Here is a 17,341-nt window from a genome sequence, read left to right on the forward strand (position 1 = left end):
GCAATGCTGGCAACGTTGACAATTTCACCTTCGGGAGAGACTGTCACGAGAGCCTGGTCCAAGAGACCGTCAATCTTGAGCATGGCATGAGGCAGGTCCAGCGTCATGATGTCTGGGGTCGAAGAAGATTGAGCTCGATGGTGAATGTCGGCGCCAAATGGAGCCGTGGTGCCTGCGAGAGCTGAACCGGCAGCAGGCTGCCTGTTCAGAGGTGCAATCTTGGTCCGGCCGCCCAGGCCGCGAGAGCTGCCTTCGCCAGCTTTCTTGCCTCTCATTTGACTCAGAGCATTGTAGCGCGTGGGCACTGGAGGACTACCGTCCAGGCGAGCAAGCTCCTCTCGTGTCATACCTGATGTGTTGCCACTCATCTCACCGTCTCGCTCAGGAGTGGTAAGGGGTTGTTGGTACTCCTCGCGCTGGAAGAGAAGTGCAAGCTCCTCGTCTTCGTCCTGCTGACTGGTCTGGGTGTGCGGCAGAGAACGGATATTCTTGCTTCTGCGTCTCTCAATCTGCCCAGACTTTGAAGATTTGTTGGCGGTGGCAGCAAGGTGTGACTTGCGAGGCACAGGCGCTGAGTCATCCTCTTCTTCCAGCAAGTCTTTGTAGGTCTTGGCCCGCTTTCGAGCACGCGAAGTGTCTTCTGAGGCTCGTCGGGAGGCACGTTTCCTGTTGACGCTGATGTTACCGTTGTCGTCCTGTTCAATCTGCTCTATTTCCTCATTCTCGTCCTCTTGATCATCTTCCTCCTCATCCTCCAATTCAGCCCTATCATTGGCCTCATTCGCATTCTCATATACCTTGTTTGCCTGCTGGTTATCTGAGTCGTTTCGGTGGCTGTGGCTTGACGGAGCCGCTTTGAGGTTAGGAAATGAGGGAACGTATTTGGAACTGCCAGCACGTACTCCGCTGATCTTTCGCTCGGGCACAAGATTGCCCTTGCCAGTGTTGAGGCCAACTTGGCGGCCAACGGACTTGACAGCTCTCTGCTTTGTCGAGGCTTGAGGCTGTCGAGACTTGACTATGGCCTTGCCAGATGGCCGAGATGGCTGTGTGGACGTGGAGGCAGCTGGCTTCTCAGTCTCATTTGGCTCCTCGTGGGCCTCGTCGTCATCGTCATCCATGAGTTTCGCGGTGCGCTTCGAAGATTGTGGCTTCTTCAGCGGCTTGTTACGCGCGCTCGACATCTTCTTCAATGTGGGACGTCGGTGACGTTTACCGGCCGCCTTGTAGGATTCATCGCTACCAGCAGAAGCAGCCTCGTTCATTCGCTCCTCTTCACTGTCAGGCGGAGTTGGAACAGGCTCTTCATCCAATGCCGATTGAAGCTCCGCGCGGTACTCTGTGGAGAGCATAGTGCTGCCATTCGAGAAGAAGTCATCCTGGATGGCGGCAACGGCGGTGGAGTCGGCGTAACCGCTGATTCTGCGACCAGGCGTGCGTAGTACACGGGCGATCAAATTCAACAGAGATTGCGCGTCGTGATTCCAGGGCGTCTCGCTGCCATAAGGCACACCGAGGCCGAGAAGCTTATGTTCTCGCAAGAAATCCTGCAGAACCGCCCGACGCGCAGCGCGATCTCCAGGCACGCTGTTGTCATTTCTGCGTTCGTCCACGAATTTGACGAGGAACGCCATTGATCGCAGGTCATGCTTCGCCGCCAGCATTTGCTGCTGCTTGTTGAGACCCATTGTTGCTGCTCTGGGCGTGCAATCGAGCGAGGCGTGTAGGAGTGGTCAGTACGGTGCGGTCAACAAGTGAGGGAGCAAACGTGTTGTAGTTGCGAGGGCTTTCGCGCGTCGTCCAGGAGAAAGCCGTTGAGTCACCAACCCGCGAGCGCTTCCTTGGCACGAGAAAACAAGAATGGTAAGGCACCCCCTGAGTGAATGTCAGCACCACTCACGCGACTTATTACTAAACATCGATTGTAGAAGAGGAAGAGCACACGATAAAAAGATGGTTTCGAAGCATTCACATCTTCTTCAAAATTCAGCAAATCTAACTGGGGTATGGGTATCGTTGATGTCTCAAACTTCCGTGTATCCTAGCTCGCTCAGTACCTGTACTGAGAGCATTTAGTATCGATGCGCGAAATCGGGAAAAGAAAACAAGTCAGAGAATGCCCAACTACTAACCGCCTCGCTCAGACAGTATATGCTGGTATGCGGCTCGAGGTGTGTGCTACCTTCCCTCAAAATCCGATAAATAGTCACCAGCAGCATTCCCGCTATAGCCACTGAACTGTGGTTGCGGGTGTTGCTGCTGCTGCATGCCACCCATCATGCCCATCATGTTGATCGGGTTCATGTTATTCATTCCCGTCATGCTTTGGTCCTGCTGTGGTTGACCAAAATGGGGTTGCTCGTTCTCCGAGTAATCTTCGTAGCCACTCCCCGACGCATCGAACGAGCTGCGTCCGCTATATGCTTCTTCGTCCGGTGGTGCGCCTTGTGGTATACTACTCCAGTCCAAGCCGGCCAGGGCGGGATACTGCGCGAGAAGTGCTTGCGGAAGGAAGCTGCCGAGGCTGATTTCTGGCTGAGCCATGACGGGCTGAGGTGCGACCAGGCCCGCAGCCATATTGGCCTGCTGCTGCGCTTCCATGAAGGCTCTTTGCCGGTCTGCGGCTTCTTCGTCCAGCAAAGGTTTAATGCATACTCGGCCCGCCTCGGAACGAAAGTGCCTACCAAGAGCATCCGCACGTGCGAAGCGTCTTCCGCACCCCCAATGCGATCCACCCTGAAGTGTGCCCTTGCAAACAAACTTCTTTTCGCCTGAATGCAAGCCCTCGTGTCGTTTCCGATCATGTTGACGCGCAAACGCCTTGCCACAGACCGTGCACACAAAGGGCCTTTCATCCGTGTGTGTTCGTAGATGTGATCGCAGGTTATAGGCTCGTGTAAAACGTTTCGGACATAGAGTGCACTGGAACGTCGCCGGGTGCTTCTGGACACGTTTACTATCGCCGCCGGCACTAGGAGACCGTGCCGGATCTGCGAGATCAAGAATGTAGTCGCGCTGATCGGACGCATGGCTGGAGCTACGAGCACGTCCTTGCGATCCACTGCGACCTCGACCAGGAGATGATGAGCGCGAACTGTTGCGGGAGCCATCCACTGCGAGAAGGCTTTCGCCGGAACCTGCAGAAGGCGACCTACCCCTTCCTAGCAATGCGGGCGACGCTGATCTCGAGCCGGCGTGTGAATCTGATTTGGCACGAACACGATTTGCTGCAGCGCGGATTAGTATATCGAGTCTCATGCGAGCGCAACGATCTTCACTTACTTCGAATGGGAGGGCTCAGTGCATCGGCAGACTTTTCGACGCCTATGTTCTCTGTTGGTACCCTCGAAGGTGGCGCAAAGTCGATATTGATCTCTGGAGGGCTCATATGGTCAGCCATCCCCGGACTTTGGTCTTCACTGTGCACTGCAGGCAATGATTCCTGTCCCAACCCAGGGAACATATCCATTGCCCCAGTCTGCTGAGCATTAAAATGGCCATTCATGGTGGCATTGAGTCCGAAATTGTTATCTGCCGTGAAAGGTGGCAGCATCTGCTGCGACTGTGGTATGAGATGCGGCGAGTGGCCGGGGCTGTGTCCAGGACTGTAAAAGTGTTGCTGCTCATTGAGATTGAAGTTCTCAAAGCCCAAACCGTTCCCAAATGAGGCATCTTGGGCCGATGGGTTGAGCAGTGGCGAAGAATTTTCGAACGACTCCAGCGTGGGCATATTGGGAGATGCGCCATGGTTGGAGGAGATGTCTGAATAGTTGTCCGAAGGCGTCCGCTGATGCGAGCGATATGCGCCGATATGCTGCCATTCATTGCTTCCATTTTGTGGGTATCGAGCACTGGACGGGTCCAGAGACTCGGAGTTGATTCTTGGCCGGTTCATTTGCACATAGCTGGCGTGCTGAAAGCTTGGCGACGCATGCGGACTGGGACTAGCAGACGGCCGACCCACTACTTGGTCGGCGAAGAGGTGCGGTGGAGTGGGCGAGTGCGACTGTGCCATGGCCGCCATGGGGTCTAGACTCTGCGTGGTCGGGTTGGCGACCAAGTCGAGTTGGGAGGGATCAAAGCTGTCGAGCACGTTTGGATCGAGGCTGGAGTCGAAGGTGGTGGTATCGAAGGCGGGGAAAGCGTTGCTGGTGCTGGTGCTGGTAGTGTTGGTTGTGGTGCCGTTGGTATCGTGGAGGCCCTGCGCCTGCAGGAAGGTATGGTTTGACACGTTGTTCGCGCGAGTCTGCGGTTGCGACTGGTCGGAGAAGCCAGGATGGTAGGATGGCTCCAGGCCCAAGTGCGCGTGCGAGGAGAAGTCGGTGGTGAAGGTGGGATCGGTAGTGAAGGCGGCGTTCAGGCCGGTCGCGTATGAGGTGGTGCTGTGGTCGGTCGGGGGCGAGGCAGTACCCAAATTGGATGCGTCGAAGAAGGAGGAGGAGGAGGAGGTGCGATTATCCAGAGGAGACGGATGAGGCGAAGCCGACGTCGAGTGCCTTATATGGTGGTTCGTCTGGCCCATCGAGGGTGATCGACCACGGACGTCCATGGTGTGTGGCCCTGGTCGGCTGGCGCGCTGGGAAGCTGTGGGTGTGTCGCAGGCAGGTAGCTAGGAATAGAAGGGTGTGCGCGACCAGTTTGGCAACGCGATCAGGTCGACGACTACCTCCAGTCGGTCGGTAGGTAGGTCAGGTAGGTAGGTACCTGAGGTACGGTAGGTCAGGTCAGGTCAGGTATGTGCTATGCAGTCAGACCGCACAAAAGACCTGCTGTCCCGGCGCTTGACCCGCGTCTGAAGGATGCGCCTAAGCTGGGCTGAGCTGCGACTAGGATGTCGCCCAGTCACCACCACCTGTAGTCCTGTAGTCCGTCCTGTGCCTCCTCTCCTCTGCTACTCCCAGCGGCCCAGCAGAGAGGTACATACAATACCTGACATTACTTCTCTGCGTCTCGGGAACATGCAGATCGACGGGCTGCCGCAGCGAGCTTCGGTATGCGACTGGGGGGATGGGGATGGGGGGAGCGGGCGGCCGGACTGGGCATGCGATGGGCGAGGATGGGCGAGGATTGGCTCTCGCGCAGTCAGGCACAGTCCAGGCAATTGGTCCGACGGCGACGGGAAGGTAGGATACCTCAGGTTTAGTAGGAGTGGGCGCAGTCGACAGTGGAGGGAAACCCAGTCAATGGCTTCCCCTTCAGTGCACCTCGGAGGCTGAGCAGGCGTGTTGCGCGCAAGGAATTTCGAAGTTTCGTCCCTCACTCCCTCACTCCCACGGCCATGGCCATAGCAGCAATGCACCACGTTGCTGCCACGCTGCCATTCGTGCGCTCGAATAGACAGCACTGCTCGCCCTCATCACCTCCCTACGCCGTGCCAGCTGTACCTGTATGCTGTATACGAAGATGCGCATACAGGTAGGTACAGACTGACGTTTGAAACTGCACGTAGTTTCATAAGCAGACTGCACTTCTTCGTCATGGCGGTGTGGCTATATTTAGCCCCATGAAACAGCTAGTCCACAACTCTGCAGGTCATGTAGTCGGAGCCTCGGAGACATCGATCAGTAACTGTGGTAAGTTATTCTCGACTTCTCAAACACATACCTCTGCGCGACACGTCTTCTCAGATGTACCGTCACAGAGTACACCTCCTAGAAGCTAGTTGCACCATCAACCATCATAAGCGTGTCGATCACCTACGCGTACACCATGAACACCTCACAGACCAACTGTTCGCTCTCCGCGCCCAAGCTTCTCATTACCAATGTCTTGTAAGTTGTGCCATTACCTACTGGCAATCTGGCACCCCCACCAAGCATCAGCCGCGATGGATGTCAGCAGCTTCAATTTTCCTTCTCCGTCCCCACCGTCATTCCCACAACAAGGTTTGTAGCAGAGAGAGAGAGAGAGAGTTTTCCACATCGATCATCATGTTTTCACATTCATGCAAGACCGAGCATTATTGGATGTATGTTCGAGGTAGCCCCCGCCATCAGATCCCAGGAAGAGTTCGCTCCACTCTCAGGCCAGGAACGCATCGTTTCAGAATCCGAACAGTCAAATCTCTGCACAGCCTCATCTTCCGACGAATCCTTCGAGGCTGTGCTCCTCGACCTTGCTCCATTACTGCAGGGCCGCCCGCCCACGACGAATAATATGCCACGCCAACGCCATCAGAGCTCGATGATACAGTAAGGTACGATATATCACATGGCTAGGTTAGATGTGATGGCCAGGCACAGCTGCCAGGCAACAGTGGCTTTTTCGAGAAGATCTTTCTCGGTGGCTCATCTCGTTGCTCCGCGTGCTCTTTTTGTACCTAGTCGACTGCAAAAAATGCCTGTAGACGAAAGAGCATTGGTGCTCCAAGTGCACAGGAAGTTATAATGGCAATCTCATGAACAGCCAATCGTAGCTTTTTGGGACACTCATACCATTTCATAGCTAGACGACGAGAAATGCAGGCATTTCCTGTCCAGTACCTACAGGTACATGTCGTAGATACATAGAATTCGAAGCCGTACATCATGTACGGTGTACCTGCCAAACCACATGACGCCACAAGGTACATGTATGTACTGTTTGACACTGCAGATGTCAGGCACAGGCACACACTCGAAGAACATGAAACGCTCTATTCGTTCATGTGCATCGACACGTGGCTTGCTGTCATAAGTGATCGTACAGCTTTTTCCCGCATTCCTAGCTTGTGGTGGGCAAGCTACCTAATAATAGCTACTTACCTACCTTACCTACGTACCTAGAGATGTAGCTAATAGCATGCTATAGACGGGAAAGAGGCGAGCAAGAACTGGGTAGGTGCAGAGTTCGAGAAAAGTCTGCAAGTCGTATACATATGTACCTGGTACCTTACCTTTCAGGTTACATACATGTAGCTACATATTCATACCTACCTGTACCTTACCTGACCTTACCTACCTCTTACGTACTACACCCCACGATAGAGATCAATGCTACATGTACTCAACAATCTACTGGTAGGTAGGCACAAAGGGGATCATCAGTATGCACCATAGGATCACCTTGGCTCGAAATGAGGTATTTGGGACTACCTAGTGTACATGTATTTCATGCGTATACTGACGCCAAGTGTTTCCGCGATATCTACTGCAAAGCCGCTAGCTATTCATGACACTCTCTGCACTGCTCGTCAAGCGCCTTCATCATGCTCCGCCCTACGCGTGGCTTTCGCTGCATGCATTCCCACCTCTGTTTTCCAAAGAACGCCAGAACTCCACGCTCATACTCATATTCATGCCAATCCTAGTTTGAATGACAACCCCCGACGCTCGGACAACCCAGGCCGTGCAGAATGCCCTACAGAAGGCTCTGAATCAGGCTCTGAAGCAGGCTCTGGAGCAGGCTCTCTGGGAGACTCTGCATCGGAAGGAGACTACCGCTTCGTCGTCTTCGGGCGCGGCTTGCATTCATCTCCAACTACAGGATGCAGCATGATTTTATTAAGCGTTTGTGGATTGTTATACATATAACCCTTGCTCCAGTCATACGACACGGCATAAGCAAAGATGTTGCCCGATCTGTTGAACTCGGTTGCTGCAATGGTGCCTCCCACTTCAGGGTACCCTTTCAGTCTGTGCTTTGCGTCCTTGTCCCAAAAGTGGAATGTGCCGTCGCTGCCTGCGGTGGAGAAGGTGCCGTGTTGTGGATGGAAGGAGATGGCGTTCACGGCATAGACGTGGGACACGTTTCGGTTGTCGGCCGGTGTCTGGCGGTGGCATTTGAAGGAGAAGTTGTTGGCCGAGTCCTTGTCGTCAATGTACTGAATCGCGCAACGTCCTTCGATGGATCCAATTGCAAAGCCTGAGCCATCAATGAAGGTACTGACTGTTCTCGTCTGCCACTTAAGTGGGCTCTGCAACGACTTGTAGAACTTGTCTGGCTGCTTGAGGTCGACGATGCGAATGTGTCGTTCTGCTGTGCCGACAACCAGCATGGAGTCGTTTCGAATGTCCATTGTATAGACGCGCTCCCCGGCATCGACGGTGGCAACGGGCTGAGGCGCTCGCAGGTCCCAGTACTTGATCGTCTTGTCCCAGCTTCCCGTGATCAGCATGGGGCTTCCATTGAACGTGAAAGATTTGACACATCGAATCGGCTGATCGTGAGCTGCGACTTGAGTGCCTGTAGTTTGACCTGCGCCTAGATCGAGCATGCGCGCGGCCTTGTCTGCTCCCGCACCAAAGACCTTTTGTCCGTCCTGCACGTCTTGTTAGCTTAATATTCGAGATCATTGTATTGCCTCCGGAGATCTGCTCACCGGACTCCAGCATGTATCTAGTACTGGTCCCTCATGCTCGAACATGGCGACCCCCTTGCTGTTTCCGGAGCCATCGATCTCATATATGCGCACTTTCTTGTCCCAACTCGACACCGACAAGTGATCTGATGCAGGGCTGAAGGATAGGGCGGAAATGCTGTCTTCGGGTGGGTCGTTGACCGTAACATCTTTGGTGAGATCGCCTTGAGTGGGATTCGCGCTGCTGTTCGCATTGTTGGAGCCGAAGAGGCCCGACATGTTACTGTTGTTGGCGGGGCTATTCTGCTGGCGCTGCGGTGCGTGTACACCCGGTCCAAGTGGTGAGGGTTTTGCAGGCGCGTTCGAGTTCCTATTGAACGCCATTGTGATTAGTTCTGCTCTCAACGATGAAGAATGTGAGCAGGCATACTGTAGTTAGTTGCACTTTCTGGCCGTGAAAGGCGCGGTGTTGTTTGCTGCGGGTGCGTGTAGTTGGATCTCTTCTGTACCTTCTCGAAGTTCGCGAGCTCGAGACGCGAAGTAGGCGGAGCTGATCGAATGCGGTCTAGCTTATCTGATTTCTTGGCGTGCGGCTACAAATTTGTTCTTTCGAATTTCGTCTTTCTCTCTCCTTTCAACTTCCTCGCTCAACAAATCGCAATCAAAGCTCACACACAGACATGGCCTCGCGCCACTGTCCTACATACATTGCTTTGGGAGAAAGTCCCCGGACACCAGTGTTATTCACTGCAAGCTGAAAAGCGCCGCCACAGAAGCATTCCCGCGGCTTATCCTCTCCTGCACCTCCATCCTTCCTCACCACCCATCATCGGTTGCACTCTTTCCGGACAGCTCCTCTGCTCGACCTCGCACCTGGGCTGAAGACCGCCGCAAGATGCCTTCGCAAGAGGGAGACGAGGATATGAGTCTGCACTTCTTCTCAGCCGTGGTCGCTGCAGCGTGAGCAAGAAGGGAGGAGGAGATGGTTGGGACTCGTTCTGAGGCCAAGGTGGGATCAAGGTCAGTTGAGGAGTCCACTCGTCAAGGTTGATAGATATGCGATTGCTCACGCCTCTTTCACCATCCTGCTACACTAAGTTCAGGTTTGGTGATCTGAGGATGAGTAACTCGATGGGGCTTATGTTTGATGCGAGGAGTTCACCACTTTTAGGGTTCGACAAGGGATGGTCACCATGCTGTCGCCTTTGTTGTGTCAAAGCAGCCGAACTCAGTCAATTTGGGAAGAAAGACGTTCAAGTGATGATGAAAGCAATAGAGTCAAGCACTGAATCGGCGTCGGTGCGCTTATCCTTCACTGGACAGGTCGCCGGCGCCTCATTGATGCTACAATTTGCCTACGACGGTATCTGATGAACGCTTTTGCATGGTAGCTTAGTTGTATATACGCTCGAAGCAGCTATGCGATTTCCTTCTGCTCGTCTGAAGCATGTGTGTTCCACCTCTGATTTCCGCCGACCAATGCTCATAGCCTTTTGTGTACGCCAATGCGATCTACGACGTTTCTCCCCTCGAAGCAGTCCTCCTAAGCAGGTCCTCGATCTACACTGGCTCTTCGACAGGAGCAGCAAAAATCAATTTGCTGCTGTCATCGTGAGCACAAACCGCTCCGACACAGCAGCACCCTTGAGAATCCCGTCCCAGGCATCAAAGATGCAAGACTCCCGTCTGTAGTAAAGTACGAACCCGTGGACTGTAGTGGCGCTAATTCTGCTCAAATGCTGATCCTCCGGGAGGTGGGACGTGGATATACCGGAATGCAGCGCACAACTTGTTCTATGTCTAGAAATGTCTTTCCTGGCAAGCATGAAGATGGTAGAAGGTATGATGTATACACTGACTGTATGTATGTAGTGAGGATTCACGCAAAAAACTCATATAAAACCACCAGTCCAAACGGCGCAGGCGGATTCCATCGGGATACAAAAAAAAAGTTGCGCATGGGATTGGGCGGTTAGTTTGTCCTTTCTTTTTTTCTTCTTTTTTTCCTTCCACACCCCTACTCGTGCTTCGGTATTAAAAGTAGTGCATGTGCATGGGATAAGATTTTTCTCTAGCGTGCCTTGTGATTTTTATTATAGAGTCGAAATGCAGGGCACAACACTTGACCAGATGTGCAAAGGTCTATTAAAGCGGAGAACATGCCGCTACGGTGAGGTACGAGCTTAAAAAGCATTCTATCTTTACTACTACATCTGTGTATGGAGCGTCATTACCTCCTAGTAGAGAGATGTGTAGTGGTGAGCATTCGCATCGAGTTGCTGCCTGGTCGGCTGTGTTCACTCACTCGTTCCGCCGGCCTTGGGGGGTGACGTTTCCCTCGGAGCTCAGCCCGGGAGCCGGAGCCACAGCAGAATAATGGAGTGGTGTTCCCACACATCATCTCTTATTGTACAGATAGGCGGCGAGGCGGGCTATGTCTAGGCGAGATTATTTTGCTTGCGATGGAGTCATTGGAGTCTCGGCAAGCGTATCTTGCATAAGCCAAGGGCCCCCCTTCCGACGTGGCACCTACATTTACGACACAGTAGGAGGTATTGATAATCATGTAGGTACATAGGTAAGGTACTGTAGACGAGTTGCCGAAGTCGGAAGCACGCGAATAAAAACTACAGCCTACCCTCTCTCCTATTTGCCCGCAGCGGACAACTCCGACTGTGCGGCATTGTCTGAAGAGTGAAGACGGCGGGCGGCGGTGGAGAAGCGTCGTGGGGATCTTTTACTGACAGCCGACGGTGGTTCTATCACTTTTTATGCAAGGGTTGGTCATAGCGTATGCCTAGAATCGGCTCGCGGATTTGCGAGCGCCACAAAGGGCCCACACTGCCAACTGCGGCTTGTGTATCAGAATCGTATTCTGGCGAAGGCGTCAGTCACTCGATACACAGCACCGTATGTGTGGTATTCTGATGATCGATCCGAACTCCCAGGGACTTGAAGAGTAGACCAGGATTTTCGGATGGCTGGACCCGCATGACTTGTAGAGTCATTCCATCCACAGGTCCGCAGTCCGGTCATCAGCATCATAGAGGCGGTCGATACTGCTTGGCATGGCGTTTCGTCGAGAGTTCCAATTGACCAAGGTGAAGGTTTGAGGGGCGGGATCGACGCAGTAAATCCACACAGCGCGGGAGGTCGTGCAGTGCACAATATCTCCACAAGTAACGGCATAACATCTTTCCGTTTGACTCTCGTTGGGAGTCGAGACCTGTGTCCAGATGCAGCGGCCGGAGATGAGGCTCCCTTGGCGGCGTGGTGTTCGCGTGTCGTTACCTCCTAACAGTAAGCACGCCAACGCAAGTCCTCCGAGGCTTGTGCACGCTGCTTTCTCCACTGACAGCAAGGAGCAAGAGGCTGTGAAACGAGCCGTACAGCATCATAATCATAGGGTGGGGAGCGATGCCTACATTAGGTATACAGGAGGGGAGGGAACTCGTAATAACGCGAACCCTCTATGAACAGAATACTGTAGCTCTCCAGGTGCATTCGCACAGTAGGAGGTATAGGTAGTAGACTAGTAGTACGAGCCGACGGCATGTCGATGATCTATGTGTGTAAGGGTCCCTTGGTTCATCGTGTATGTGTGTTCTCAGCAACAATCGTAACAGTCATCATCGCGTCCATTCCTGCAAGGCGTTGTCTGACCTCGGATGTTATCCTGTCAGACTGAGCATAGGGCCATAGGCTTGGCCAAATAGTGCACGGTAGGTAGCTTTTGTGCATCCGGGGATCGGATCGACGACACTGGTGTGCACCGGTACATAGTCGCATCAAGAAATCAATAAAAGCATTGCGCCCCCGTGGCGGCGTTTGTGGTAATATCATCACATTCTTCATCTGTACAATCTTTGCGACAACAAGTCAACCATCACAACAACCACAACCACAACATCAACAACAAACCAGACGCAGGCACACACATCCTTGGTGCTAATCCTGGGCGAGCTCGTTTTCACTACGATAGCCGTGTAAAGGCAGACAAGCGCCTTAGCGCGCTTCAACCCACACTACAGCATGTCCCTCGTAGGCAATTTTGCCTTTGGGAATTACGACAGTACAGCAGAGAGAGCTGGAGTTGGTAACACTGGAGCAGCTTTCCAGCGACGGGCCAGCAACACAAATCAAGATGCTGAAGGACAACAACACGTCGAGGGACAGAGAGGCTTGTTTGGCAGACGACAATCATCGATAACCCCAGCAAATGCCCCGGTCGACATTGGCCCAGATGCCGCTCTCAGAGACATAGAGAAAGACGATGCAGACAAGCAAGGATTCGAGCCTCGTGAGATGTCTGCATCAGAGCGAAAGCTGGGATCGTCCGACTCGGACTCTCAAGAGTACTCAGACCAGACAGTCGCTCGACTGGCACGAACAATCACCAACTATAGCCAAGTGCCCTCCAACCCATTCAATGCGGAAAAGGACTCTGAACTGGACCCGCATTCACCCAATTTCAGAGCCCGGTCATGGGTAAAGAGCATGATCAAGCTCAATCGGGAAGATGGCAACAACCCAGAGAGGCAAGGAGGCGTGGCGTTCCGTGGACTCAGCGCACATGGTTGGGGCTCCGGCACCGACTATCAGAAAGACGTGGGCAATATATGGCTGGAGGGCATAGGAGCGGTCAAGAAGTTGCTTGGTTTGGCCAAGCCCAACCGGATTGATATTCTTCGGGACTTTGAAGGTCTGGTAGAGAGTGGAGAGATGCTGGTTGTCCTTGGTCCGCCTGGTTCTGGATGCTCGACATTCTTAAAAACAATGACCGGTGAAGTTCACGGCTTTGAGGTTGACGCGGACTCCTACCTCAACTACCAGGGTATCCCAGCCCAGGAGATGCACACGCACTTTCGTGGTGAAGCCATTTACACTGCAGAGGTCGATGTGCACTTCCCCATGCTGAGCGTTGGTGACACGCTTTACTTCGCCGCTCGCGCTAGGGCACCGAAACTCACTCCTGGCGGTGTCAAGCCCCGTGAGTGGGCTACCCATCTTCGTGATGTTGTCATGGCCTCGTTTGGTATTGGACATACGATCAACACCCGTGTTGGCAACGACTTCGTCCGTGGTGTCTCTGGTGGTGAGCGGAAACGTGTCTCCATTGCAGAGGCTGTTTTGAGTGGAGCGCCTGTTCAAGCATGGGACAACAGCACCCGTGGTTTGGACTCGGCCAACGCCATCGAGTTCTGTAAGACTCTGCGCCTGAGTGCAGATCTTGCCGGTGCCGTTGCCATGGTTGCCATTTACCAGGCACCACAGGCTGCTTACGAAAACTTCGACAAAGCGGTTGTGCTCTACGAGGGACGACAAATCTTCTTTGGTCGTACCGACGAGGCAAAGGCATACTTTGAGAACATTGGTTTCGACTGCCCAGACCGCCAGACTACTGCCGACTTCCTCACTTCCATGACATCTGCACAAGAACGAGTTGTTCGCCCGGGCTGGGAGAACAAGGTTCCCCGTACCCCTGACGAATTCGCTGCCGTGTGGAGGAACAGTACTACACGGGCGCAGCTCATGAAGGACATTGACGCATACGACAAGCGGTTCCCCTTCAAGGGAGAGGCGTATCAGCAGTTTGTCGACAGTCGCCAGGCCCAACAAGCGAAACGTCAACGCATTCATTCACCTTTCACGCTATCTTACGCCCAACAAATCCAGCTGTGTCTCTGGCGTGGCTTTCGCCGCCTTGTTGGAGATCCAGAACTCACTTACACTCAAATCTTTGGCAACTTCGCAATGGCTCTGATTCTAGGATCTGTCTTTTTCAACCTGAAACAGGATACCAACTCATTCTTCCAGCGTGGTGCTGTCTTGTTCTTCGCCGTTCTGATGAACGCCTTCGGTTCCGCTCTCGAAATTCTGACTCTCTACGCGCAACGACCAATCGTCGAGAAACACAATCGTTATGCCTTCTATCACCCATCTGCAGAAGCATTCGCGTCCATGTTAACGGACATGCCCTACAAGATTGTCAACGCTATTGTCTTCAACATCACGCTTTACTTCATGGTGAATCTGAGAAGAGAGGCCGGCCCGTTCTTCTTCTTCCTGCTTGTCTCGTTCATCACTACTCTGATGATGAGCATGTTATTCAGAACTATTGCCTCCGTTTCCCGGACACTGTCACAAGCCATGGCCCCAACCGCTGTTCTCATCCTGGCCATCGTGATCTTCACGGGCTTTGTGCTTCCGACGGATTACATGCTGGGCTGGTGCAGATGGATCAACTATATCGATCCCGTCGCATACTGTTTCGAAGCTCTCATGGTCAACGAGTTCGCCGGACAGCAGTATTCATGCAGTGCTTTTGTGCCTGACGCCTATGGTAGCCTGGCAGATCAGTCCCAAGTCTGCTCTTCAGTCGGCTCCGAGGCCGGCCTTGCCTTCGTGTCCGGTAGCCGGTTCCTGGCATCATCGTACAAATATTATGCATCACACCGCTGGCGGAACGTTGGCATCGTGCTCGGCTATCTGGTCTTCTTCATGTGCTGCTATTTGGCTGCCACCGAGTACATCAGTGCCAAGAAGTCTAAGGGCGAAGTCCTTGTGTTCCCCAGAGGCCACATTCCTGCTGCACTCAGAGAGAAGAAGGCCGACGAGGAGAACATCAGCGCTGGGCGTGATGCCAACGCTGTGGCACAGACGACCAGTCACACTGCGGCCACCGACGTGATTCAGAAACAGACTGCCATCTTCTCGTGGAAGGACGTCTGCTATGACATCAAGATCAAGGGCGAGAATCGACGCATTTTGGACCATGTGGATGGCTGGGTCAAGCCTGGAACCCTTACTGCGCTTATGGGTGTGTCGGGTGCCGGTAAGACGACACTTCTCGATGTCCTGGCCACTCGTGTCACGATGGGAGTCATCAGCGGCGATATGCTCGTCGATGGCCGCCAGCGCGACTCATCCTTCCAACGCAAGACTGGCTACGTTCAGCAGCAGGATCTGCACTTGTCAACCTCGACTGTTCGCGAGGCCCTGAATTTCAGCGCTCTTCTCCGACAACCAAAATCCACTCCACGACAAGAAAAGCTGGACTACGTCGATGAAGTCATTAACCTCCTTGATATGCAGGAGTATGCCGATGCCGTCGTCGGTGTGCCTGGTGAAGGTCTCAATGTGGAGCAGCGTAAGCGTCTCACGATTGGTGTCGAACTCGCTGCTAAGCCACAACTACTGCTCTTCTTGGACGAGCCCACTTCTGGTCTCGACTCACAGACATCTTGGGCCATTTGCGATTTGATGGAGAAACTCAAGAACTCTGGTCAAGCCATTCTGTGCACCATCCATCAGCCATCCGCCATGCTGTTCCAGCGTTTCGATCGCCTTCTCTTCCTCGCAAAGGGAGGTAGAACCGTCTACTTTGGCGAGGTTGGCGAGAACTCTTCCGTCCTATCCCAGTATTTTGAGCGCAACGGAGCACACGCTTGTCCCAAGGATGCCAATCCTGCAGAGTGGATGTTGGAAGTGATTGGTGCTGCACCAGGAAGTTCCACGGACATTGACTGGCACCAGGTCTGGCGTGATAGCCCGGAGTATCAGGCAACTCACCAAGAACTGGAGAACATCAAGACCACGCGATCCGCCATGCCTTCAGAGGCCGACTCGGGCCCTGACGGAAAGGACAGCTACCGCGAATTCGCCGCACCCTTTGGCCTGCAGACATGGGAAATCACCAAGCGTGTCTTTGCTCAATACTGGCGCACGCCCTCCTACATCTACTCCAAGGTGGCGTTGTGTACCATGTCGGCACTCTTCATTGGCTTCATCTTCTTCAAGGCGCCGCTCACTCATCAAGGCCTACAGAACCAAATGTTTTCCATCTTCATGACCTTTACCATCTTTGGCCAACTCGTACAACAGATCATGCCACATTTCGTGACGCAACGCGCGCTCTATGAGGTCCGCGAGCGTCCATCCAAGACATACAGCTGGCAGTCCTTTATGATTTCCAACATTGTGGTCGAACTCCCCTGGAACGGACTCATGGCAGTGATTATGTTCTTCTGCTACTACTACCCCGTCGGTCTCTACAACAACACCGGCGACGCCCTCCACGAACGCGGCGCTCTATTCTTCCTCATCATGCTCCAATTCCTCCTCTTCACCTCCACCTTCACCAACATGGTCATCGCCGGCATGGACTCTGCCGAAACGGGAGGAAACGTCGCAAACATGGCCTTCTCCCTCTGTCTCATTTTCTGCGGTGTCCTCGCCTCCCCAGAATCCCTCCCGGGCTTCTGGATCTTCATGTACCGCGTCTCACCCTTCACCTACCTCGTCGGCGGCTTCTTAGGCGCCGGAATCGCCAACACGGCAGTCACCTGCGCAGACAATGAATACCTCCGCTTCAACGTCGGCGCCGGCTTCAGCACATGCACAGACTATCTCGCCCAGTACCAAAATTCCACCAACAACATCGGATATCTCCGCGACCCCACTTCGACATCCCAATGCGAATTTTGCACATATGATAATTCGAATTCGTTCTTGGCGTCGGTGAATATTTCGTATGATGACCGATGGAGAAATTTTGGGATTTTGTGGGCGTTTATTGTTTTTAATATGTTTGCTGCTGTGTTCTTTTATTGGTTGTTTCGCGTGCCGAAGAAGACGAGAAAGCAGAGGATGGAGGAGAAGGAGGCTCGCGCTGAGGCTGAGGAGAAGGGGGGGAGGAGTGAGAAGGTTTGATGATGAGAGGATGGATTGGAGATGGAGATGGAGATGAAGATGAAGGACTACAGCATTGCCTTTTTTTATTTTTATGGATCGGGGGGAGGAAAGAGAGAAAAGATTGTACATTGAAGAAGCGGATTTTTCGATCTTGATGATGAAGAACAACATATAGACAGAGAGAGAGAGATGAGATGAGATGAGATGGGAAAGGGTTACCTCTAGAATTTTTGTAAATGGGGGTTTTAGATTATAGATTTTTCTTTTTTGTTGTTGGTGGTGATGGTGGTGCAAAGTACCTAGGGTCAGTCAATAGGTACCTTATAGATGAATGATGAATGCTATTAATGCTGAATTATATCTCGTCTC

General features: G+C 53.2%; 4 protein-coding genes across 4 annotated transcripts; 2 read left to right on the forward strand and 2 right to left on the reverse strand.

Annotated features, from left to right (window-relative positions):
- Positions 1-2,005: 2,005 nt before the first annotated feature.
- Positions 2,006-4,871, reverse strand: SEPMUDRAFT_152049 (uncharacterized protein). The gene is made up of 2 exons (XM_016907214.1): positions 3,283-4,871; positions 2,006-3,227 (listed from the first exon to the last, which is right to left on the reverse strand). The coding sequence occupies exons 1-2, from the start codon at positions 4,547-4,549 to the stop codon at positions 2,179-2,181; spliced, it is 2,316 nt and encodes a 771-aa protein (XP_016756483.1). The 5' UTR covers positions 4,550-4,871; the 3' UTR covers positions 2,006-2,178.
- Positions 4,872-7,048: 2,177 nt separating this feature from the next.
- On the reverse strand, positions 7,049-8,750 carry SEPMUDRAFT_166826 (WD40 repeat-like protein). Its single transcript, XM_016908261.1, has 3 exons — positions 8,709-8,750; positions 8,300-8,648; positions 7,049-8,239 (listed from the first exon to the last, which is right to left on the reverse strand). Exons 2-3 carry the CDS (start codon positions 8,555-8,557, stop codon positions 7,415-7,417), a joined length of 1,083 nt encoding a protein of 360 aa, XP_016756484.1. The 5' UTR covers positions 8,558-8,648; positions 8,709-8,750; the 3' UTR covers positions 7,049-7,414.
- A 179-nt stretch (positions 8,751-8,929) lies between these two features.
- SEPMUDRAFT_152051 (uncharacterized protein) lies at positions 8,930-9,714 on the forward strand. The gene has a single exon (XM_016907215.1). It carries the CDS (start codon positions 9,335-9,337, stop codon positions 9,647-9,649), a length of 315 nt encoding a protein of 104 aa, XP_016756485.1. The 5' UTR covers positions 8,930-9,334; the 3' UTR covers positions 9,650-9,714.
- Positions 9,715-12,112: 2,398 nt separating this feature from the next.
- On the forward strand, positions 12,113-17,306 carry SEPMUDRAFT_152052 (ABC transporter). Its single transcript, XM_016907216.1, has one exon. It carries the CDS (start codon positions 12,311-12,313, stop codon positions 16,988-16,990), a length of 4,680 nt encoding a protein of 1,559 aa, XP_016756486.1. The 5' UTR covers positions 12,113-12,310; the 3' UTR covers positions 16,991-17,306.
- The last annotated feature ends 35 nt before the right edge of the window (positions 17,307-17,341 follow it).

Source organism: Sphaerulina musiva (assembly GCF_000320565.1).
Source record: "Sphaerulina musiva SO2202 unplaced genomic scaffold SEPMUscaffold_12, whole genome shotgun sequence".
NCBI lineage: Eukaryota > Fungi > Ascomycota > Dothideomycetes > Mycosphaerellales > Mycosphaerellaceae > Sphaerulina > Sphaerulina musiva.